The sequence below is a fragment of the Apteryx rowi genome, unplaced genomic scaffold (genome assembly GCF_003343035.1).
Source record: "Apteryx rowi isolate R43461 unplaced genomic scaffold, aptRow1 scaffold_59, whole genome shotgun sequence".
NCBI lineage: Eukaryota > Metazoa > Chordata > Aves > Apterygiformes > Apterygidae > Apteryx > Apteryx rowi.
The window spans coordinates 3,436,794-3,461,975 of NW_020450860.1; the positions used below are offsets into that span (position 1 = coordinate 3,436,794).

Genomic DNA, 25,182 nt, shown 5'->3' on the forward strand with positions numbered 1-25,182 from the left:
GAATTTCTCAAGTTTCCAGTCAACCCATTCCTCCTAGCCCATCAAGGTCGAATGGCAGCTCTGCCCTCTAACTTAACAACTATGTCCCCCAGTTTGGTGTTGTCCACAAACCCATTGAGCATGCATTCAARTCTCACCTTCCAGAAGATAGTAAATAAAACAGGTCCCACTAAAGATCTCCACAGTACTCCACTTGTCACTGACCTCCAGGTAGATTATGACCCACTAACCATTACCTTTTGAGCCCAATGATCCAGCCAGTTTTCCAGCCAGCTAGCAGTCCACCGATCTAGACTGTAATGGTCAACTTCGATACTAAGATGCAGTGGGAGACCACGTTGAAACACTTTCAAAAGTCGGGGTAGATGACATCTGCTGCCCTCTCCATCCACTGATCCAGTCATTTCAGCACAGAAGGCAAACAGGTTGGTAAGGCATGATCAGGCATTTCCCTTTAGTAAATCCATGCTGTCTGTTCCTGTTCCAAACACCACTTTCTCCTTTTTGTGCCCAAAAACAGCTTCCAAGAGAACTTGCTTCATAATTTTCCCAGTGAAAAATAGTTAGGCTGACTGGTCTGCAGTTCCCTAGATCACCCTTCTCGCCCTTTTTGAAGGGCCTTTCTCCAGTTGTCATAGACCTTCCCTAGTGTCAACAACCTTTCAAAGATATTAGACAGCAACCTTACAAAGACATCAGTCACCGCTCTCAGCAACCTCAGATGCAGTCCATCTGGTCCTATGGACTTGTGTGGGTTAAGTTTTCTCTACAGATCTCTAACTTGATCCTGCCAATGACTGGTAGTTCTTCTCTTTGAACCCCATCTCAAAGTACTAAGGTCTGGGAGACTTTATTAGGGAAGACCAGTGCAAAGAAGGCATTAAGTACCTCAGCCTCACTGCAATACCTGCATCTGCTGTAACTAAAACACACATCACATTCAGTAGCAGGCACACATTCTCCTTATCTATTCTTTGACTGCCAGGTCAGCAGTTGAAGCTCTTGTTGACCTCAACATCTCCTGTGAGTTTCAAATCCAGAGCTTTGCCTTTCCAAAGTGATTCCTGCATGCCTAGGCAACGTTTCTAAATTCCTTTTTAAAAGCCTGACCTTGCTTCCCTTTCCTGTGTATGTCTATTTTGCACTGGAGCTCAGCCATGAGTTCCCTGTTTAGCCAAACAGTCTCCTGATACATCTACTCACTTTCTAGAGTACCAGGATGGACTTCTGGGGGTTGCAGGAGGTTCTCAAAGACATGCCAGCTTGCTTCAGCTCCTTTGCTCTGCAGAGCTGCCTCCCACACACTCCCATCTACCAGTTCCTCAAATAAACCAAAGTCTGTTCTCCTGCATACCAGAGTCTGTACTCTACTTGCCGCCCTCACTCCTCTCAGGTTTTTGACTGTTTCATAGTCAGGGCTGCCAATCATTATCACATCCTTAACCAGTTCTTCATTTTTCATGAGTAGCAGATCCTGGAGAGCATCACCTGTTGTTGGCCTAGTCTGCCTTTGTTTTAAAAAGGTTACCTTCTGCAAGCCTGAAGGAATGATTCTTCTGTATTAAGACTGTGACTGTGCCATGCACAGCAAATAAGCTGCCCTTGATTCCTTACTCAAATACTGACTGCAAACCAGAGGAAAATTTGACAAATCATATATCACAATTTTAAGCACAAATTTAACTTTATAATCTTATTATTGTACCTTAGTATAAAGATAAATTGTCCTTTTATAAGCAAGAGCTCTGGAAAAGGGAAAGTTTAAGATACTAAGTTTACAAACAGAACATACTTAGACCTGCTTATGCTTACTATGGTTAATAATCAGAAAATCAAGAATAAACATCTAGTTTCTCACAAAAGCTCTCATATTTATAAAAGGATCTGAACAACCAAAGTTTAATCAACGTCTTCTCAAATAAAGAAATGTCCTATTTAGGCTGGGACACCAAGATCAAAATATGAAAATAAATATTAATTTTTTTTCCTTTTTAAAATTACAAAGGCTATTCTAGTAGTCTCTATATGAAAATCTGATGGATCATCCTTGTACTTTTACTTACTGCTTTCATGGACAATAACTACCTGTGCAATTTATGGTAAATAGCAATTAGAACCATTTTTTTGTTTTCTGTTTTTTTTTAAAGATAGTCCATCTCCAGTGCATCTAAATTAACAGAAAATTAAATCAGAAACACACACTTTCGAGATTTTATTTTACTCCTAATAAATATATGTACTGGATCACAGGTTGGGAATCCTAAAAATCACTTGCTTTCAACAGTTTTATATTATGCTCAGTGCATTTTTATCCTTTTAATTCTCAAAGCATTACCGCATTAAAGAAGCCATAATGGTTCCTTGAGAATTGTTAAACCAACAGCACTCACTAACATTAACTGAATTCACCATTTGGCCTACAAATAATTACTTGTCAAACAAAATATTGTAATTTATGTATTAAATCTTCAGTAGTATTAACACATTGAAACATAAAAGGTTTTATAGAGCAGCCTGTATATATGGGATTTGCAAAACATTAACAATGCAATTTCACTGACTTGAGGTTTTCCAAATTCATGCATTTTTAAACAAGAAACTATGATTGGGATGTTAACATTTTCAAATATGGATATTGACTTGATCATTCCTCATCTCAGTGGCAGAATGTGGGAATAATACATTCAATTAAAAGGAAAAAAAATCAGTAGATCAATGCAGGCTCCAGGGAGCAGCTTCTAGCTGATTGTCAAAGCATGAATTTGAATAGTCAATCCGATCAGATTCATTGTTTGGGAAAGGATTAGTTTAAGGACTAAGATAGAACATAATACTTGCAGCACAACTATTCAAATCAAGTAATCTACAGAGTACAGTGTTCAGGTCTATAGTTCAAAAATAACATCAATATAACAAAACATTCCTTTACATGTTGTATTTCAGTAAAGCATTTAAAACATGTAAGTCATACCACAGTCACTTTCAGAATTGTTACAGGTACTTTTGGAATAAGTTTTCCGGTCTGTGAGGGTTAAAAGTGGCAGTCAATTGTTCAAATAAGAGATCAACGCTGGAATTCACGTGCTAGAAGACTTCACAGTAGAGTGACACTTGATTACTGTAAGCAAAAAAGTGTTCCATCTATTTATTTGAGACTACATTAACTCTAGATATTTCCTAGAAATTTTTCCCCACCCTAACAAAAGAGAGAAGGGTAGATACTGAATAAACCTACACTAGGCCGAGATACAGCTTGTCTTGGACTATTTGCACTATAAACAAAAAGTAACAATAGGAAAATTACTTATAATATAACATACACATATTGATCCAGTTAGATTACCAGGAAAGCTATATTAAAACAGAGCTATGTTTGCTATTAGTCTTTCCATTTATTCCACCACAAAAACAACGACAGAAGTTATACTCTATGTTTTGCCTAAAGCAAACCCTTTTTCTTTCAATTAAATTTCTATCCAGGGTGATTTTATAGAACCACGTGGGGTCACTTGTCCTTGAAAAGAGTTAATAATTACTGTAATATGATTAAGAATAGCATTTGGATCATTTGTACACAATAATCAAAAGCAGCAATTGGTAAAAAGATTCATCTTTAGTTCTTTTATTATAATAGCAATGTCCCTGCCCTAATCTTTGCTGCTTTTTCTGCCATATTTATAAGTTCAGAGTACTTAACATTTAGGTAATCATGAATGCTCTAGTGCATATGTCAGAGTAACTGCTACTGCTTGACAGTCTTGACACAGCACATGAATTTTAATGTTGATCTTTCTTCTTTGAACAAAATTAAGTTCTCTGCTTTGAAAACAACCTTTGGCAGAAATCATTGCTTTCTTCAACAACATCATACATTGCAATATAATATCCAGAAAGATAGCTTTTAAAGATTTGCAGTTACCATAAGGCATTAGCTTTGTAGCTATGACCAGATAGGTTTAAGTTCATGCTTTCCTTTATTTCCAAAGCTATTACACAAAAACAGTTTTCTGCATAGCAAATGACCACCTTTTACTATTTTAAGAACTTTTTTTTCACAGAAACAAATAAATGGTTTACCTCAGATCAATACCTGCCATGCATTTCTTTCAGATCATACAATTTAAATATATCTACTAAAGACACAATATTAAAATTGCCCAAGAATGGAAACTGAAATCAATATGAAAATTAAGTTTAATTGAAAGTTAATTTATTAAGTTATTATACTTCATCATTAAAACAAACTCTGCTGTCTGTGTGTTCTGCTTTGCTGATAGCCAGAAAGTCCACSCCATAAGGACACTGAAACGGCATGAAGATAATACCTTTATGGTATATTTGAGAAGCAGCTGACAGGGATCAACTTTAAACACTGGGACAGGGAATGCACTTCTAGCAAATGGGCTGCAGTCTCAAGTAATGCTTGAAGGACTTCCCAAAACTGGTGGCACATTTCATGTTTTAAAGGGGAATTTTCCTTTTAAGGAAACGGATGCTCTTGTTAATCAGTGGAAAGAAATTGTACTAAACTTGTGTATTTTATGGATTGCTTTTCTCAATCTACAAGCAGAACAGCAGACAACTTCTTAAGGCATGCTCTATAGAGTTTGTTCTACCTCACAAACAGTGGTTTATAGTTATGCCATGATATGCAATTCAACTAAATTTAAGTAAGAAGAAATAATTTGAGAAAAGAAAAGGTAAAAAAGAGTCTTCTCCTCATTACAAAGCTGCTGAAACATTCAGTTTTCATGGTAAGTAAATTGAAAATCAGAAGACAAATTTCCTTCACACGTCATATCCAACTTCTAGTCTAACAATGCAGCTGAGCTTACACAAGTACTACATCTGAACTGTAATACCCTGTTATTGGTCATGAAATTGCATACACAAAAAATGAGGCAATACTTCATAGAATACTAAAATAAGTTAGCGATTATTATACTTTACAGGTATTCTATCAAAGTGCAAGATGAAGGCTCCCAAATTCCTCTAGAAAAACTTGAAGACTAGAATACATTCCCTGGGAGAATGAAGACACTTGAGAAGTATTCAAAAAAGGCTTCTTATATGTTAACAGTGCCTTATTAAATTGTCACCACAAAAACACTGCCCGTGTTTATACGCTCTTCACAGATTAGTAGCATCCAAATATACCACACAGCAAACAAAAAAAACCCTACCACATAGGCCACAGGACACTGGCAGACAGACTGCTATATTATCGCTGATAGACATCACTGTGATTTCTCTAACTGCCTCCTTCAGCCAAGAAATAGAAATTAGATCTTTTAATTCACAATGAAAGTAAAGATAAGGCTATGCCTTTGCAAAACATTCATCTTATAAGACAGCGAGCAGTAACATTCCAGTAAGAGAGACAATAAGCTCACCCTACCACGTTTACACACGCAGAAGATTGCATTTTCATCACGAAGGACAGTTATTGTCCGAGAATCTCAATGTTTGAATAATGTAAAGCTGATAACTGGCTTTAGACAGATGTTAAATTTTGTACTTACAAAGATATCACCATCTGGCATAGTTTAATATTTTGTATTAGTCATAACAGTTAACAGAAAGGTCTGTGAGCCTATAATCCTAGTTAATAAAGCGAAGCTAATAAGCCATCTTACTTTCCTTTTTTTCCTTCTTTCCCCTTTTTTCTTTTTTCTTTTTTTTTGTTTAATGGGGGTCACACCAGTTTGAAAGCTCTTAAGCAAAGGAACCAAATACAAACATCAACTGAAAATAACGAATATATAAGAAGTCATTACCCATATATAAATTTTAATTTTTAAGGCTACTGAAATAAAAAAAAATCCGTTGTGAATACTAGGTATGTAAACACTGATCTATAAAATTCAACTTTGTAAAGAAGTATCAATCATGTACAGGGTTACTTCTCTAAATATGATCCTACAGCATAAGTATGGGCATAAAACTATTTCTGAAAAAGTAACTTCTTAAAGTACATTATTATCTAATTCCATCTGAATGGGTACTATATACAGCAGTGAAAAGTAAGGCCTTAAATGGAAACAGAAAATAATCTTTAACTTGAGCACAAATAAGCAACAAATGTAATAAATACCAGACAACCATGTCACCCCATCATGAGAAACTTCTCTGCATTTCCACTAACTTAAGAAACTTGTTCTGATTTTGGAAGTTACAAGTGATAATTCACAACTTCAAAAAAAAAAAAAAAATACAGGGCATAATTAAAATGTAGACCAATTAATGATACATTTTCATGTGTTCTATATTTCGGTCAAATCATCTTTTTCAGTCCAACGATCATCATTGTCCTTGTGGTCATTTTATTTTTAGATGTCACCTTATAACAAAGCATACCGAATACTTAAATGCAGCAGCACAGTAAACACTTCATTACAGAGAATGTTTGACTATTTTCTCTATTTGTAACAGAGAGAGAAAAAAAAAACACAAACAAAAAAACACTTCCAACAGAAATACCATTCTTAAAACCAAAAAAAATTAAAATAGATTTTGTTCCTGACAACAGGCTTGAAGTAAATAGTCAGAAATCAGCTTCTCAGTTACTTTAAATGGAATTTAGCTGTAAGCACAAATAGATACACTCTAACAGTTACTCACTTCAGTAGAGAACAGTTTGCAGAATTAGTCAATCTACATTTACTGTATCAACATCTGTTAGACTAGCATTGACAGCAGTTTATAATAATCCATCACCTGGAGTGCAAGAATTCCTTCTCAAATCAAGGCTATGCTAGAATACCACTGGTGCAGGCTCAGCATTCCCCTCGCCAACGAATAACTATTTTTCTACTTAAAACATTCATTTCCTTTTAGATTCAAAAACTACTGAAAAGCAAAAGCAGCAATGGATTTATAAACTTTCAACTTGGCCTGTCTTTAAAACTATTAAAACTATTTAAAACTATTCACAAATAAGAATACTTCCCAGGTGATGGCTTTTATTTTACGTGAAGTTGGTGACATCTTTGTAGCTCACCCCTTGCTAAAACGGAGGGGCAGTCAGCAAGTTCCACTGACAGAAGGTTTTTTCTCTACATAGGGTAGTTTGTCACATGTTGCGAGTTTCATGAATCTACAATTCCAAAGCATGACAAGCTTCATCTTACCTTGCAAAGGAAACTGATGTTAAAACCAAGAGATTGCGCGTTTCTGGAGCCAGAGTTCATGTAGTTTCCAACCAAGAGCACTAACTCTAAAAGCCTCCGGAAGCTTTCACTCTTCTTCAGCTCTTCGCAAGCTAGTGTAACTGCCATAATGTCCGGTTTGATATTGTTTACGTGCTCTTCAAACATGAGCCTGAAAAGAATCCCATTGAGACGTGACCGCAACATTTTCACTGAACTCATCTGCAAGTAAGAAATAATAAATCAGAACATTAAAAAAAAAAAGCAAATTTATGAAATTTATGCAAAATAGCTGATAATAAAAAAGACCATGTAGCCACATTAGAAAAGTACACTTCCCATACATTTGTATTCACTGTATTGTGTTTCCAAGAACCTGTACCTGCACACAGACTTTTCTTCCTCCAAGCCACATTGTTTAACTCGAACCACTTCATTGAACCAACGTATTAAAAATAAAAAGAACACTTTTTGTTACCAAATAACTTAATTCCAAACTCACTGACAATAAATGCAGCATACTGCCAAAACACTTCTTCACAGCAAAGGAAATGCAAGCCAGTTCCACCAGTTAACAACAACTGAAGATTAATTTTAACATACACGTTGTCACAGCTCAAAAAAAAAGTTACCCTTGGTCTCTGATATTTACTGATTTCCTAAAATTAAGTTTTTCAGTTTTTCTTCCTACAAAAACAGGGTAGGAATCTCTTAAGTGTGTGTGCTGATACCAGCACAAATACAAACGTTTCAGTCTGATTAAGCTAAAGAATTATACTTTTCCCTTTCAGACCCTCTCTTACTGAGCTGATGCACAGTTCCCAACTTGCCCTTGATCCTTAGGGGAGAAATAGGGGAGAAAGTAGAGGGAGGATGAATTCTTAGGGGTCCTTGGGGAAGGACGGGGGAAAACTTCAGTGAGTTTCAGACATAGGAGGTCAAGTTTCACTAGTTAGATGTTTACATGAAGCCAGGTTACATCAATACCATTAGTCATGAAGTATTTTCCACCATTATACTGATGTGAGTTATTGTAAAAAATACTGATGACATTAGTGCTACATCTAAGGTGTTTATTTTTGCAGTTTTAATTAAACTGAAACACTTTTTTTGTTCACTTATTAGCTATACCCATAGCATCCTAAGTTATACAGAAATAATAATACAAATTCTGCCAGTATTTTGGAATGATAGTTACTGAAAAAGCCCAAATGTATTTTAGAAGACACAGTACAACACACATTTGATCCTAAGATCTTTCAAGTTCACCTTAAAAAAAGCCCCAAGCTGTGTATCTCAAAGACCGATCAGATTCAGGAGGCAGATAAAGGGGTTTTGGCACAAATTCATGGCAACAAATCCTATGTATGCAAGGAAATATGCCCCAAGATACTAAAGCAAGGATATACTTCAGGTTTACACTTTCAGTTCTGATCACAAGACATCACACTGTGCAGGCAACACACTGCCTGCTTTTCAACCTGTTGTCTTTGCCCTTGAAACAAACTTCTTGAGCTACTCCCCAAGATGCTATCGCCTTCACATTTCAGGTACTTTGCTAAAGGCAGTACATGACTTCCTGACCTGATAAATAGATAGGAGGTTATAAATCACACCTCTGTAAAATGGGAAACGATGTAGATATTGAAGAGTATCTTTGCCAGTGACTCATCAGCTTAAATGCCCCAAGATCAGTTTTGTTAGATTGTCTGACAAAATATGTCCTTATAGTTATTATATGAATATAATTCACAGAAGATTTTTAAAAGCTTTAGAATATGAAAACAGAAGTGCAACGATAAGTTGACAGACACTGATCGAAACATTTGTGAAGAATAATCCTTTACAACATGTTAGCTGATTTGGACTTTTCTCTTTTTTAAATGCTGTGAAGTGGCATGGAGCACTGGTCACCAGGCTACAATATGCAGGGGATTTATTTGCATTGCAAGGTAGCTGTCTATAACAACAGCACTAAGTTTTAAYTTCATTTCCTGATCTGCATAGTATTTTAAAAAATCTTGACAATTTAGTGAGAGCTGCTTCCAGTGAGATTTCCTATAGAATTAAAAACACTTATGTACATTATGTTCTTTATGCATCAGTGGATGATGACCAGGAGTTGCATTTCCCACCCCACAAGCTTCTCCTTCTTACGTATGTATCTATACACACATTTTCAATGGCTGATTAAAATACTGAACTTAGAGGAATCTTATGAAAATAGGTAAGATGCAATAATTATATTCATTAAGATTCATTAAGAAAAAAATATCAGGTTCTTTATAGCTCTAAAAATTGGTGTCAAAGTCATATAAGATCTTACTAAAATATTACACATATTCAAGTGGATAAAAGTAACAGCAAGTATTATCCAGGACAAGAGATTAAAAAAAAAAAAAAAAAAAATCCTGTCCAGCTAATGCTGTGGGCACTGGAGCTAATAAGATTGTTTCCTATGCATCTGCACGTCATAATTTCCCCATCTGGGCTTTCATAAAGATTCTCATCTGAACTGTCCACTTAGTCAAGTTCTTGATTCACTTCTTACTTAAAGAAACGTAATTATCTTTCAATTCTCTAGCCCTCCGTCAAAACTTAGTTCAAAGGTTATTGGAGAACAAGGCAAAAAGCATGATTAAATCCTTTGTTTCCTAAGGGAAAAAGTTGTAATACCTATAATACAAATTTGTGAACTTACTCAGACAACTTATTCAGCCTCTTAACTTACAATACATTCATCAGTTGCTATTCTTTTTTTTGCAGTGTTCTACGAAGATTAATTCTGCAGCAGCACTAGAAATTACAGTAGGGAAAAACAAATGGCCACATTTAACTAAAAAGATTGAATGACTAAAACAACACAGGTTCAGCTTGTACAATTCCTCTTGACTGGTCTGCCTTCCAGCAAGGACTCTTTTGGATAGGCAGTGCTGGTTACCCACCAGATAGGGTCACGGAATCTCCAAAAGAACTCCTGCTTTTCCAAAACACAAAAGAGACAAGGTATCTTTTGGTCAGTTCCAGTTACTTTGGTTTTTTTTGTTTGTTTTGTTTTTGTATAGGAAATAGTTATTAACTAAAACTTGCATCACAACTGTGGGAAGATCTTTTAGAAGTGGTAACAATATTCTCAACCCCACTTCAAATCTCATGGTTGGTAGTAAAGAAACATGGGTAAAGTTTTGTGAGTTTAAACACCACGAACTCTGCGTAAGATTATATTTTTTAGGCCTTTATTGAGAAGAAATGGTTAGTACTTGCACTTTATAGCACAGATATGGGAGTTAAACTTTCATAATACTTATGCTGTTCAACCAGCAATCAAATTAAAAACAAGTGTCATTATTTAAGATGCAGCTGCTCCTGTGTCATAAAAAGTTAACCTTTTTAAATACATATTTTATATTTAAATATCAGAAAATTCCGCACAGCTTATTTAATGTTATAGAACTGAATCAGTTAATCTATTTTCCTCACTCTGCTTCTCATATAAAAATGATTGTGTTACTGATGCTGATTTTGAGCTGCCTTTTTTTATCCCAGGATATAACTTCAAAAATTGCTCCAATAATTAATTTGAGTATATAATTGATCTTAATATTTCATCTAAATGAAAATGCGATGCTCTAATTTTCATTCATATATCAGATGAATATTAAGCTAATTGGTCTCTTACAGTAAGCAACCCATTTATTAAGTATGGCTTTTCTACACAAATTTTAAACATCTTATTCTGACCTTTATTAAACTTAATGGGCATACTGATTATCCAATTAAAATCTCTGTTAATTAACATACCTAAATTTACATACAAATAAGTGTACACCTTTTAAATGTTCYGTAATATAGCCTATCAGTTAGCTTTTATTTCTAAACCTGCTCTTCTTAACATCAAGGTTAAGATTATTATTAATGCAAGACTCCGAAATTAATTCAACATACAGTGAAAAAGAACCTCCTTACCTGACTGCAATCAAGTTCAGCTGAATTTCTTCCACTTTAATGGAAGAATGGATGGTTGAATTAAATTAAATCATAAATAAAACCAGCATTTTAGTAGTACTATTGTAGCTTTAGGACTCTAAAACTAGGACAGAAGCAGCGCCCATAAGGAAAAGCAGTATTTTTTAAATTGAATCAGATTATAAAGTTGAATAAACAAACAAGCTTCAGGACACTTATTCTCTTCATCAGGCAAACACCACAGTTTGGACATGTTTGATTAAGCACGTTTTTCTAGTTAATGTTGCATTAACTACTTTTGAATTCTTTCTCAGCTTTTGTGGTTAGTCATTCCCCAAAATAATGAAGCAGCAAAGAAAGGGATCATGAGTGTATTACGTGATACTTACTATCCAAAAATAAGGATGTATTTATAAAAATTATATGACTTTTTCAAAACATTTGAGTAAAAAACAAGGACCATTTAGATTCAATTCAGTAGTAATTACAAGTCAGAAACAGAAGATCACAGGTGTGTAAGATAACCAAAAGACATGACAGTCTCCCCAGTGATTTTCATTTATTGTTCTCAATTTTTCATTTCCTTTGAATTTTCTGTTACTTATTTTGATGTAGAATCCCTAGAAGATGGCTCAGGGCAGTACACTGACATCTGCAGCTTGCTCCTAACCCATGGTGCAGCCTTATTGTCACAGCTTTCCTCAGCGGAAGGGTAATTCACTATTACCCAACAGAGAACAGCGAGGATGCAGATAAACAGCAAGCTGATCCAGAAATCTCTTTATATAAAGCCTATAGAAAAATATAGCAAAACTGAATTGGTAAAAAAGGCTGAGGTAGAAGACACAAGGTAGGTATAATGTTTATATGAAAATGTGTGCAGCAAAAGAAGGGGTCTAGTTAGGAGAAGATAAGTTACAGAAGATCAAGGCGGTGTGGGTAGGAATTTACAGCAGTAAAAAGGAGGAATGTCTRTAGTATGCCTTAAATCAAGGTCAATAAGCATCATTTTCTCAATTGCTTTGCTAACATCATTTTAAACAGCTAACTGAATGGACTTTATAGACATCTTAGTAACCTTAATTTGTCTTTAATGCCCCTGTCTTGCTTGCTTTCATCCTGTGTTTTCTTTGGACAAGTTTCAAATACTCTCAATGCACAAAATCTAAATAATTTCACATTTGGATTGGCATTATTTCTGTGAGAGAGGAATACTGAAATATTTATTGGGTATATCAGTCACTCCCTGCTATACTTTTGCTCACTGCCTTTTCAGAAGTAGAGAGGAAGCAGAGAGAGCAACTCAACTGCTCTGGCATTCCTTCCTTCCAAAGGAGCAGAAGCCCTTTGCGTTTCGGGGCTGGAAGCACCACTGTCACTTCATCGTATTGTTGTAGTCACTTTCTGTCACATGACAAAGAGGGGACAAAGTATTCCTCCAGTGCTTTTAGATAGAGTTATATATCACACCTCAGTCAAGCCTCCTCCTCATTGCTCTAAAACGATCTATTTTGGGAACTTTATGCCATTTATTAAAAAATAAATGGCCTAAAGGTTTTCTAAAAAAGTGACTGGCCTTTCATTTCCCTAACTCCTCTACAAAAATCCCATTAGGTCAAATTATGTTCCCTGAATACAAACAATCAGTCAAAAGGCACTTCTGAAGACAAATTATGCTCAAAACAGAGCTTTTTAATAGAAAGTTGGTTTTACTCTTTCAAGAGATCATTATTTCTGCCTATAATACATTTTACTGTAGGTAACACTGTAAGAATCCAACAAGAGCAAACCTAGCTCCTATGGAGTTACAGATATATCCTAACCACATTACAGAGGTGATCATCAGCACTATATTACAGATTGACAAACTGAAGTGAAAATTGGAATTGATTTGCCTAAAGACTAATTAGGTTATTGAAAGACCAAAAGCAGCAGAAAAAGAAGAAGTCTTCCCAGCCCTAGTTTAGTACTCTGTATCATACAGTCAACTACTAGCATGTGTTAGGGCAATTTATGCAAAATGGATAGTTTCATTCAGAGACTGGATCTAGTCATTGTAATACCTGTTATCGGTACTTTGGGGGATAAATCTATGTATTGAACACAAGTAAAAGCAACAGACTACAATCTTAATTCTAAATTCTGACATGAATGCATGCATCTTCCAAAGCAGTTTCATAAATTTGTATGTTTATGTATAGATATATATAAAAAAAGGTTCTACTTTTTGGTAAAATATAAAGTGAGAAATAATGAGCACATTAACTCTTTCAGTCATTTACAGTTTTCCATACAGTAGTATAAGTTAATTGAAGTTGTCAGTGCCATTGAGTAAATGAATTATGAACTCTTAGAAATACACCTTCTTTGTTAGACATGAAGAACACTCCAAGTTTAATCAACATACAAAATTTGCATAGAAGACATACAAGGCAGTTGGACAAAATACTTGGGTTGGCACAGAAATGCCTGTTTGGTCTTAATTGCATGCCATTATTCCTTCCAGAAAAAAGAGAGTATATGTATTATAGAGACTTTTAGATTGTTACTGACCAATAAATAAATGGTAAAATTCTGCAGGACTTGCAATAACTCTAATCAAAATAATTTAAACCTAAAATTTTTCTTTCCAATCTATTTGGCAAAATACAACTTTCCAGTTAACTACTGCACTAATACTTACGACAATTCCAAATTGTTCTGGCTCGCAAAGATCACTGTATTCATCCTTTAACTGGGCTAAGGCATTGAGCTCTTTCTGCTCAGGAAGATTCTTTACTAGACTCTAGTAAAAAAAAAAAATAATAATAATATAAATAAATAAATAAATTAGAAGCTTATTTCATTTAGGTACCTGCAACACTATATAGACATCAAATCAAATCAGTAATTATTCAATACAGACATCAGCACCTCTGTTACAGTCTCTAATTTGAGGAATGAGTTGGAGTTATACACAACAGCTCTTAAACACTGTCAAACACTGAAGAATTATTTGCTACCTACAATCTTTTTGCCCTCATGATTGCATCTTGCTCATTACGTATTAATCAAGGAACAACTGGTTTGTGTAAAGCAAGACATGAAAAGAAAAAAAAAAGCTTAAGACTTTATTCACAATAGCAGTGCAAAAGTTTCACTTGAAATCACCTTCCATAAAAAATGAACGCCATCTCAAAATTGTACAGAGTCTCTGGATGGTAAATATAACACTCACCACTTTTGATAACACAACTCAGCAAGAAGTAAAACTTGCTCAAAATCTCATCTCCGTCCCCCAAAAAGTTTTGCAACATATGATTTAACTTTCAAAAACAGTTATGCCTAATGTATAGAACTATTTTTATTAAAACAGAATATTCTTTGGCTTTAAAGGATATTCAATAGAAGTACAGGTTGTATGTATTTAAATTTCGATATATTTGTTAGTTGAAAAAAAATTTTTCAGGGAAAAGAAATAAAGGTATATATTTACATTCAAGCAAGCAAATGAAAGCAAATAATCCTTTCCTTTATCATTCAAAAAAGTTCATGAATCTTAAGAACAAAGAAGGAGACTAAAGTGAATTCAAGAAGTGTTAGGCTGATAAGATTATACTACAGCTGATATTAAGGTCTGTGGTAGCATGAGGACTTTGAAGGATGTCACAGCAGTGAAGGAAGCTTAAAACATTCTTCTGCATCTCTGCATTGTCCCCACAGATCAGAATGAATTCTCAGTATGCAGACAGATATCTACTCCAGATATCATAACCTTGATGCAACTTGGACATAATCTTTATGTAACTAGTGAGTTCCAAAATTACAATCTAGATGATTAAATAAAGTAAAAATAAAAGTAGATGTACCGCAACTCAATGCTGGCTATGCTTACAGGCAAGCATTCTGCAATAAAAGAGTATATACAACCACAAATTTATTGGATAATTATTCTTTTTTCTTAATGCCTGAGGCCCCTGCCAGCTCCTCCTTAAAGAAGCCAAGCCACCAGCAATCTAGCTAAAGAAACCTCTCATTAACTACTGTCCACAACCAATACCTCTTCCTGACAGGATGTTACTGGTTGATGATTAAAAAAATTCACTCCACTAATATTCTCCACCATGCCAATATTTAAGTCCTTTGCAGTTTGKTTTTTTGCAGTTTCTAATACTGGTAAATGATTTTAACATGAAACTCTGTTCACCTCACCTAATTTTATAAAATATATGAAAAATAACCACATTCATAAGTTAACATATGCTGTAACTCAAAGAAACTCTAATGTGTCAGCTCACCATTTAAGCTAGAAGAATACCATTTAGTGTGATCATAATATAAAATAAAACCAAGCAGCATTTGTTATCACATTGCATTGGTACAGCAATTATTTTCCACACTCTGAAAAATTCAAAGTTTAATTTTTCTTTCTAATCACATACCCAAAGGTTAATTAAGTGAAAATAAGAAGAAGAGTCTTTCATTCTTGCCAAAAATAATCTTTTGTTTCTGTCTCTTCTGCCCTTAGCAAATCGGTGCTGACTTTTTCTGATTGCCTTCTTGTCCTGCACAAATTTGGAAATGTATTCCAAAAGGATATGCATCCAAGGGACTGAAGTCAGGCTGACTGGTCTATACCTTCCAGGGTCTAAATGAAGACTTTAACTATAGATAAATGATCAGTGCAGTGTTAAAAAATATATATATATATATACATGTGTGTGCATGTGTGTGTGTGTATATGCTTATATACATGCATATATATGCTTTGTTAACCAGACAACAGGAAAAAGCACTGCACTATCACCTTTTTTTAAGAGTCATAATCTAGCTTTATCTTACTTCTCAAGCAGTCTGATCTCATGATATTCTACTTCTGCACCATCCTTGTAGAACACCTTTCCAGGTTGTTTTCATATCAGTTATAATCCACCACATTGGCAGATGTCAAAAATATATATACATATATCCAAATGTTTATTTTGATTAATTCTACTGAATAATCAAAAATGAAGCTAAAGCATTCAATGATCAAATATTCCACTCTTTGCCAGTACTTTAAGAAACACAATTTGGAGTGTGATATTTTAGAATAATGTATTTATGATGATGATGCAGGTTTAAATAAAAACAGGGTAAATAAAAAAGGTTTATATAAAAATAAAAAGGAGTAGAAATCTAAGGCTAACATTAAGAGGCTGACAGAAAGGTAGGTTTATGTTTCTTGGAAGAAATATATAGTCAGAGAACATTTAAGTATGTTGTAGAAACTCACATGACATCTTTTCAGGTCCTCAAACTTGTATATAAAAAAGCTATTGAAGGAGACAAAAATCTCTGTATTCATTAACAAAGGTCAAAAAAGTACAATGGAGTACTAGACAGTCAACATTAAAGAATATATGTTAAATATAATCTATCATATGGATAGATCATATGGATAGATTATATCCATATGATTTATCCATAATGTGCTCAGCAATAAAACTGGTTAAAAATTGATGTTGTAAAAATCCTTGCACTGCAACTTTTAAGGGCACTTTTAAAAAAATTTCACCAACTTTAAGAGTAACCAGAAAACCCAGAGTCATAATTTGAACACATATAAGTACATACATAAATTCAAACTTGAATWTACACTAAAATGATTAACAGATTATCTTTACAATAACACTTTGAAATACCAAGACAATGACACCATTAAACTTCGAAGATGTGCAAAATGCACATTCATGACTGGTTGAATACAGTCTCAATTTCTCCACACCCCAATTAAGAGTTTAGAACTAAGGTTCTTGGAGATGGCTGGCAAGTTTAATCGCCAGCAGACCAAAAAGATTACTTTAATAAAACATATTATTAAATTCAAATGATAATACAGCATACTTAGTTGTTTCCCTACTTTTGTCAAATAAGCCACTCCATCTAGCATCYGGGACATAACAAGCAGTTGAAAGCCCACCGTCACAATGCCCTGAATTCTGCTAAACATGGTGTTTAACAAGTAGCTGCTTATAAGAACTTATTTTCTCAAAGAGAATTGAGAATTTTTTCCTAGAATATATTTCTCAAGGAAAATACAATGGCCTACAGTCTACCATGTATTCAATCCAATTAATTTTAGTACGTATTACAAGAAAAATTTGAAAAGCAGCAAGAAACAAGGACTTCAGAAGCCTAACTGAAAGAGACAGCACTTCTCAATATGCTCAGTTATGCTATACCCATTTACCTTTCACCACTGCTTAGATACTTAGAAAGACTTAAAGACATACTTAGAGACTTAGTGATACTTAGAGAGAACAAAGCAGTTTCTGCACMTGCATTTCTATAAAGTTCAAGTTCTGCTAAGTATGAAGGCCAGCAAGGTTTGTTTTATGAAAGTTCTCCGATTAGTAATACTGAAAAATGTTAAATTAGGTAGTACCTCACATGTAGTTGGAAGACCAGCATAAAATACATCAAAAGAGACTGAACATCAACTAGATGATACAGCCCATTTATGCCAATATGTTCTTAAGAGTATTTTTAGAAACATGGGAGGAAATTCTTACAGTATATCAGCTAAATCTACCTGCTATTAGAGGCCACACTACTCCTTTCAGAAATGGACCAACCTCCAAATAAAACTTATTATTTCCTGCTCCAACTCTCTCCACTGGAGTGCCAAACCAAAGCCTCGCTCTTTCGAGGACTATGAACAGCTGAGTTTCTAAAATGGATATGAATTTATCATGAAGGCATCCATGCATTCTGTTGTTAACATTGCCCTTTACTTAAGCAATTTCATTTTCCTCCCTGATGCTTACCTACCTCTCTCTTGTCCCAGTACAGTTATAATGCAGTTATATTCCCTCTCAGCTATTTATATTGCTAACCTAATCAAGCCAATCTTTTCTAGCTTCCTTTGTAAACTATGTTTCTCCATCCCTCAATCAGCTTAAGTAGTTTTTAAGTTCAGCTTCTACATTTTTAATTCATTTTTGAGAAATGTAAGACATTATCTAAAATACTCTGCACAAGTGCGTTATTCAAAAATATAATAATTATCCTCTCTTCTGGAAATACTTCACCTGATACACCTTACAATCACATTTGCTTTTTTGATGGCTGCATCACAGTGGTAGTTATACTCATCCTGTTGGAGACAGACTCACCATTACTCCTCCTCAATCATTTCTGATTGATAAGCAACCATTACAGCATTAGCTCCCAGTATTTTACAACTACATTTTAAGATCATGACCTTACATTTTGGCCTAATATATTACGTGCTATTTCTTTTAATCCAGACCTCAAGATAACTCTACACTTGCTGTAAGCAAGGTAACTACACTAGTGTTAAGCTATTCTGCATTTCCAAGGTATTTGAGGATTTTTTTTTCCTGTTGAGATTTGATTTTACTAATCCTGTAGGCTTCTTGATCAAATTATCCAATATCCCCGACCATACCTGTAAACTCAGACTTCCTACTTCTTTCTAAATAATTCCTATTCTGTGCAGAAGCTTTCTGTAAGAAAAATAGATTCTCTGCAGTTAATAGGTAATATTTTTATTACTGTAAATACATATTAGAAGTAGTTGGTATATAATTTTAGAGCACATACTCATAAAAACAATGCATTTCATGTTAACATGGCCTGAAGCAGGACACCATACTGAAATACATCAAATAAGGACAGACTGGAAATAAACTATAATAAATGAGGAACTTTCAAAAATATTACAAGAAAGCAAGCAAAATAATAATACCAAGTACTATCCCAAATTAAACAGGGATGAGAGTTTTGGATACCTCATCTATGTTCTTAAACACATTAAATTAGTTGGTAGAAGTTTCAGAATATGCCACCGCAAAAAAGTACCCTGTATGTACTGCTGTGAGCCCAGTACTCTGAGGTCTATGAGAAAATGACAGCCCTTCCTTAAAAGCTTCAAGGAAACTAAAGCTCCAGAGATGTAGGAGGGCTTTGTTGACACAAGAGAAACTGCAAAGGAAGCACAAGTGAATTTAATTTGATAAACTTAATTCAATTTACACTGTATATTGTGCAACTTAGTGGAGCCAATTTTGTTAAAACACATCTATGTTTGAAGAAGCTATGAATTGCATAACCTAACTGTGAAAAGACCAGAAAACTCAGTTTTATTCAGTTTCCCTGGAATAAAAAATTGCCTGGATCAAGAGAAGAAGGAGGAATTCATATAGAAACCTGGGGGAATGGGGAGAGCAGGGAGAACATCAGTGGGAGCACGGCACACACACACAGGGCACAGCAAAGGAGGAAAGGGCAAATAGTGGCCTGGTACCTTAGCTAAAAAAGCATCAGTTAATGGAGATGGTAGTCATGATACCATGAATCTGCATATGATATTCCAAGAAACCAATCCAACACCAGTATCGTGGTGCTAGCTACACTACTGTGCTACTTCTGCATACACTTTTTGTCTTGAGTGCTTCTCAGCTGCTCTCTGTCACTTCCCAAGATCATAAGGGGTTGTGTATACACTCACTCTGCTTCTGCTGTGAGGATATCAGAGAGGGAACTGTACTCCATATTTTCCTCTCTTTGGCTAAGAAGTTTTGGCCTCTAAATTTGATGAAAGCAGCTTGGAAGCCGGCTTGATTTACTGATGTTTTTGTTGGGCTGTAGAAGTATCCTGAAAGATTCAAGTAGTTTCATCTATCACTAGAGCTGAGGTGGTTCAATGAAAAGTCTGGTGAAACTTCAATATCCACCAGCCTAAATTGGGATAAATGTTTGGCTGACTTAGAAACTCAAAAATTAGAATCTGCAGAAGTTTCCTTTTGAAAAGGAAACTTCATAAAGTGACAAACTCTGCAATGAAATGGCTTTTGTTAACAGCCTCTTTTAAAGATAGAGTTCTACTGTTATATTTCATCATATGCAAAAGCAGAGTTTAAATAAACAAAACAGTAAATACTCTACGCTATTTTACTCTTGAATTCTCATTCCTTTACAGCATTTTTATGTGGCAAACAAACTATGAACAAAACCAGTGACATTTTCACATACCTGAATCAAGGATTCACTCAGCTTCTCTTCGTCAACCTCTAGAATTATACTTTTTATTTCTTCGTAAGGCATACGAAAAGATCCCAAAAATATTGCTAAAATTCAATAATACATAATAAGAATCAAAAATGTCAAAAAGATTCATATAAGAACACAAACTTCATTTCTACCAGCTTGTTCTTCATTCAAATTAAGATGATAAACAATGAAGAAGTTTTCTATATAATATAAGCTGTAGATGAAGTGCACTATTTCAGTCCAAATTCTAATGAAAACCTATAAGCAGTAAAACTATGACAGCAGTATTAACCGTTCGGGGAGTCTCAGTTGCTCCCTAGCAGTATTACTCATCTGTATCAATACAGTCCTATTTTTACAAATGGCAAAATATGTACATTATTACTTAAAACTAGATTTATGCAGTCATTAGAAGACTTTAGCTATTATTTTTGCTTTCATAACCACATGTACATGTATGAACTGAATTTGCAATTGCTTGAATGATATTTGCATGGCATTCTAGGAAAATTCCATGCCAAAAAGCTAACGAAGATTTGGGTAAAGACAAAATAATACCCTAAGTCTGAGGCTAACTGAGCTTATCCAAGAAAGAATGCGTATTATACACTCTTAAAAGATGGAATTATCAAAGCAATTTGATCTTAGGTTGTTATAACATCCCAATAGAGGCCAATTCAGTATACCACAAAGCAACCCTAACAGACAGATTAGCATACCATTTTCATGAGCTGCTGTAYATTCAGCCCAAATACTATGACTGATGTTCCTGCATCCATATTTTCAACACTTGGTTTGAAATTTTATATCACTCGTGTCACAGCACATTTTCAGCTATGGAAAATGTGCTCACGGACACGGTAATAAACAATGCACAGATTTGGTTTTACACTTCATTTGCCATGGATGTAGACAGACTAGTGGCATTTTATGGTATTTCCAATTCAAATAAAAGAATCAACTGCTGTCAATGATTCATTTGCATACATAATTAAAGAAAGAAAATCAAGTTTAAAGTAATAGGCAAAGCTATTTTCTTCAACATTACAGTCACAAAACATAAAGGAGGAAATGCTAAACAGAACTCATTAGAGCTCTCCCCACCATGAAACATTTACATGTGATAATTACATCACATGCGTAAAAACGGCACAATTTTATATCATGGAATATTACAGCTTTCCTTATAATTTATGGTAATAGCATTTGCACCTAACTTCTATTTCATAATATTTTTCTCATTAGAAGTCAATCTCTCATCACTAATCAATCTCATCAGTCTCTAAATCTAAAATCATGTCATCTCTGCTTGGCCAAGCAATTAGAATTTTTCATGTTACATTTTTAAATGGTTTCCCCAAGTTGCATAATGAATTCAAATCATATATATGCAAAACTTTTTCGACCTAGCAAGACTCAAGTTCACTTTACCCAGTTTATTTTAGAAAATGATTTTTATTTTTTTTCCCCCCTCCTGGGAAGAGGCATATACTTTTGCTTCCTAGCATCTACCCTTATTTTCATTGAAAAATTAGACACAATAGAAATTTCAGAGCTTTCTCAACTAAAAGTAGCTCTTGCAGCCTGAATATAATAAATCAGGTTTCTGGATATTGATATGAAAAAGGCATTTCATTGCTTTCACACTTCATGAAGAATTGGAGGAAGCTTTTAGTTTTCAAATTTTCAATTTTACTATTTCCTGTTCCCCCAAATAAAGCATCATGACAGTAGATTTACCCTTCTCCTTTACATAATTTTCAAACCCTTAAGTAAAAAACAAAACACTATTTCTTGTCTAAGAGCTTAGTAGAAGCTACTGCAACTGCTGTTTCTACTCAGCTTCATCTGTTCATTGAATTATTTTAGTAGTGTTTTGTTATTTCTCCCCAAAATAATCTTGTTACCAAAAATGAATGCATCTTAAACAATTAGAATTGCATGAACCCAAACACATCTGAAATAACTGGATTAGCCATTGATGGGGAAAAGCAGGAACAGTAGAGGATTTACTAAGGGATCTGTCTTAATGACACAACAGCAACCTCTAAGAACCCGTTTGTCAGGAGCCAGAGACTCCATTAAGACATCCCCCTAAGAAAAAGAGATGGATTATATCAGAACAACATTTATTCTTGAATTAAAAATCTCTTCAGCAAATTTTTCAAGTATACGCTGTAAGCCTACTTTGGCATAAAGAGGCTGCATTTCTGACAGTAATTCTTCCTAAGTACTAACACCCAAATCCTCACAAGGCTACCCAGCGCTCTCAGGAAGCGTGAGAATATTCTGGCTGCTTTCCCACAACATGAAACTTCAAGAATTACACCAAATTTTCTGTACAGAAAAATGGAAACATTTGGTCAGAGTTTAGCAACACAGTGGTGAAAGCACATAGTTGACCTGGAAAGTCAACAGCCTATACCTGATTAAGTGACTTCCCCCGCCCCCCCCCCCCCCCCCCGTGGGGTGGGAAGTTGTTTCACATGCCAGCAAAGAAGAAATACAAGATTTAAGAAAGAATAGTTTTGTGTAGGTGTTAATTACATATTTACCTAATAAATACATTTTACAATACTTACATAAGTTTTGTGCAGTCTTTCCATCCAAAATTCTTAATTCTTTAATCCTTTTCTTTGGCTGAACTGTTTTCTTTTCTTCTGTTTCTTCTAGTGCCCTTTTAGCTGTAAGTATGCATTTATTAAATTCTGAGTCATTATTACAATTGTTAGATTTAAAGACATTAATAGCATCTTAGCCAGGAAGCCATAATAACGCATCTATAAGAATCAGTTCAAGGCAAGACAAATCCCTCTCCTCAAAGTACCTTAAAATATCCAAGAAACAAATAAAGCAACTTAATATTATTAGAAGAAACAGGAAATGAAAACTGTCATAAAACAATGAAAATATACCCAAGCACCACCAAATATGTTTAACCCACAAGCTATTTTTTCTTCAGCTCCACTTTATTCCAAGCACCTTTAAAAATGCAGTCCACAGTGATTTACTGTTAGCTCAAAGCATATGAGTGCCTTGTGTTGAAATATTAATATTAAAGTTTAAAATTTTAATGTTTTTGATCCAAAACTGATAAGTCATCTGAAATTTTATCATACTGCAGAAAGGCAGGATTCTTATAAATATACAATTWTCTTTTAGTAATTATTTATGCTGTTGCTAGTAAAAAACAAAACGAAACAAAAAATACTGTATAATTAAATTGATAATTTCTCAAGTAACAAGGATCACTAGCCTTATATTTAGCATTTGAAATTATATAAAAAGTAAAGCAATATTGAAAAATTTAAAATATTTGCTGATTTTTTGCATAATTTAACACAATTTTCATAAAATTTTCTTAAGTATCAGTTATGTAAACCCATTAGTAAGGATTTAAGTATTACAGAACATGTTTGGTACTGAAGGAACAGAAATATTACACGCTTAACATTAAACTTGATGAACATTTTAAGTCATTGCAAAGCTTGATGAAAGTAAAATTATGAGGAAGTTTTGAGCAGATCAACTATGCCTTTCTCCTCAGAGCATTTTTTTTTTGCTGAACTAATTTCTTCAGTACGGATTTCATTACACACATCTACTAAGAAAAGATGTTTATTTCTAGTGTGAAGAATAACTTCAAAACCTCAGCTTAAACCTTCCCCCCCTCCAAAAAAACCCATGAAACAAACAAACAAACAAACAAAAGTTTTTTCTCCCTATATACATTACCACTAGGGAAACATCTGGCATAAAATAGTTCTGCTGGGTTTATACCTCTTGAATAATTAGTTTACCTTGGGCATTTTCACGCCAGCATAAACTAAGCTACTCCAAGATATCTCCATCATCTCCAGTTACCTTTAAAAACCCCAAAGCAAAAAAAACTAAGTAAAAAATAAAATTCAACAGTGATGCAAAGCTTGCTCTCCCCCTCCCTTTTTTCCTGCACACCTAAGAAGTAAGTATGACCAGCTTGTTTTATATTTGAAACAGTGTGGAGCTACGTATCAGCTTTACAGCAATCTCATATACACAGATAAAGGGTCTGTGCTGGTGGGAACTAAAGAATTAACTGCAATGAGCTACAGTTTAAAATCCTAAAGTAACACTCCATGAAATTATCATCAAGCCCCTTTCACAAATCATTTTCAATTAAAAACAAAGAAATTAAAACAGGTCCTCACCAGAAAAAACAGAAATTAGAAATAATTTAGCTATTGTCCCATGACATCGCAATAAACCTTATGAGCTGTATTATACGAGCTGAAGTTTCACAAAGTTATTGAAAAGCCTAAATTTGGGTCTGTTGAGACAGACATGAGAAATTCTTGAATATGAGTGACTTATTCCAAACTCCCTCTGTTTAAGAATGAAGCCTTCGCAAAATCCATATGATTGGGTCTTCAAAGAAATACAGTAAACACCACACACACTAGCAAGCCACGCGGGGACATGATACTTGTGTGTTAGCTGGGGACACTGCAGACAGGTCTCTTCTACAGTCGGCTATGACAAGAATACATGAAATCAGCATTAATCTTCTCAGTCTTGTGGCTTGCAAAACTTCAACARAGGTAATAAAGATTTATTAAGCAATAAAGCAAAAATCCAACGGAAACATAAATTAAGGATTGCTTAGCAGACGACTGAGGAATTTTATAATTCTCAGCATTTCCAAGTGGTATCTCAGAGCTCAATGGCAGAACCTAATTCATTACAGTTTTACCTCCAGGGTAAGAGACCCTAGTCTAGTCCCATGACAGTCTCCAACACCGTGGAAAAACCAACTCCACATAAAAACAAGTTCCAAGAATTCTCCAGGATAAACCTAGATCTGGGGCGAAAAACTAATTTAGTAGTTCACAAACTAAACAAAAAATGTAACAGCTAAGAAAGGCAAGCCTCTCATCGGAGGCTGATTGCCAGGAAACTCCTGTTTTTAAAGAGCGATACTGTTAAGTAAATAAATTACTGCTAAGCAAATGAGCACCCTTGATAAATATTTTATATATAAAATATTTATTTT

At 34.5% G+C, this 25,182-nt stretch overlaps 1 protein-coding gene across 3 annotated transcripts in view; it reads right to left on the reverse strand.

Moving 5' to 3' along the window:
- DIAPH2 (diaphanous related formin 2) overlaps positions 1-25,182 on the reverse strand; it is a 292,492-nt gene that overhangs the window by 166,559 nt on the left and 100,751 nt on the right. For all 3 annotated transcript variants that reach the window (XM_026082669.1, XM_026082670.1, XM_026082671.1), the window contains exons 19-22: positions 22,733-22,834; positions 20,133-20,227; positions 13,798-13,899; positions 7,131-7,370 (exon numbers count right to left, since the gene is read on the reverse strand). In XM_026082669.1, coding sequence (XP_025938454.1) covers positions 7,131-7,370; positions 13,798-13,899; positions 20,133-20,227; positions 22,733-22,834 — 539 coding nt within the window. The remainder of the gene's footprint in view (positions 1-7,130; positions 7,371-13,797; positions 13,900-20,132; positions 20,228-22,732; positions 22,835-25,182) is intronic.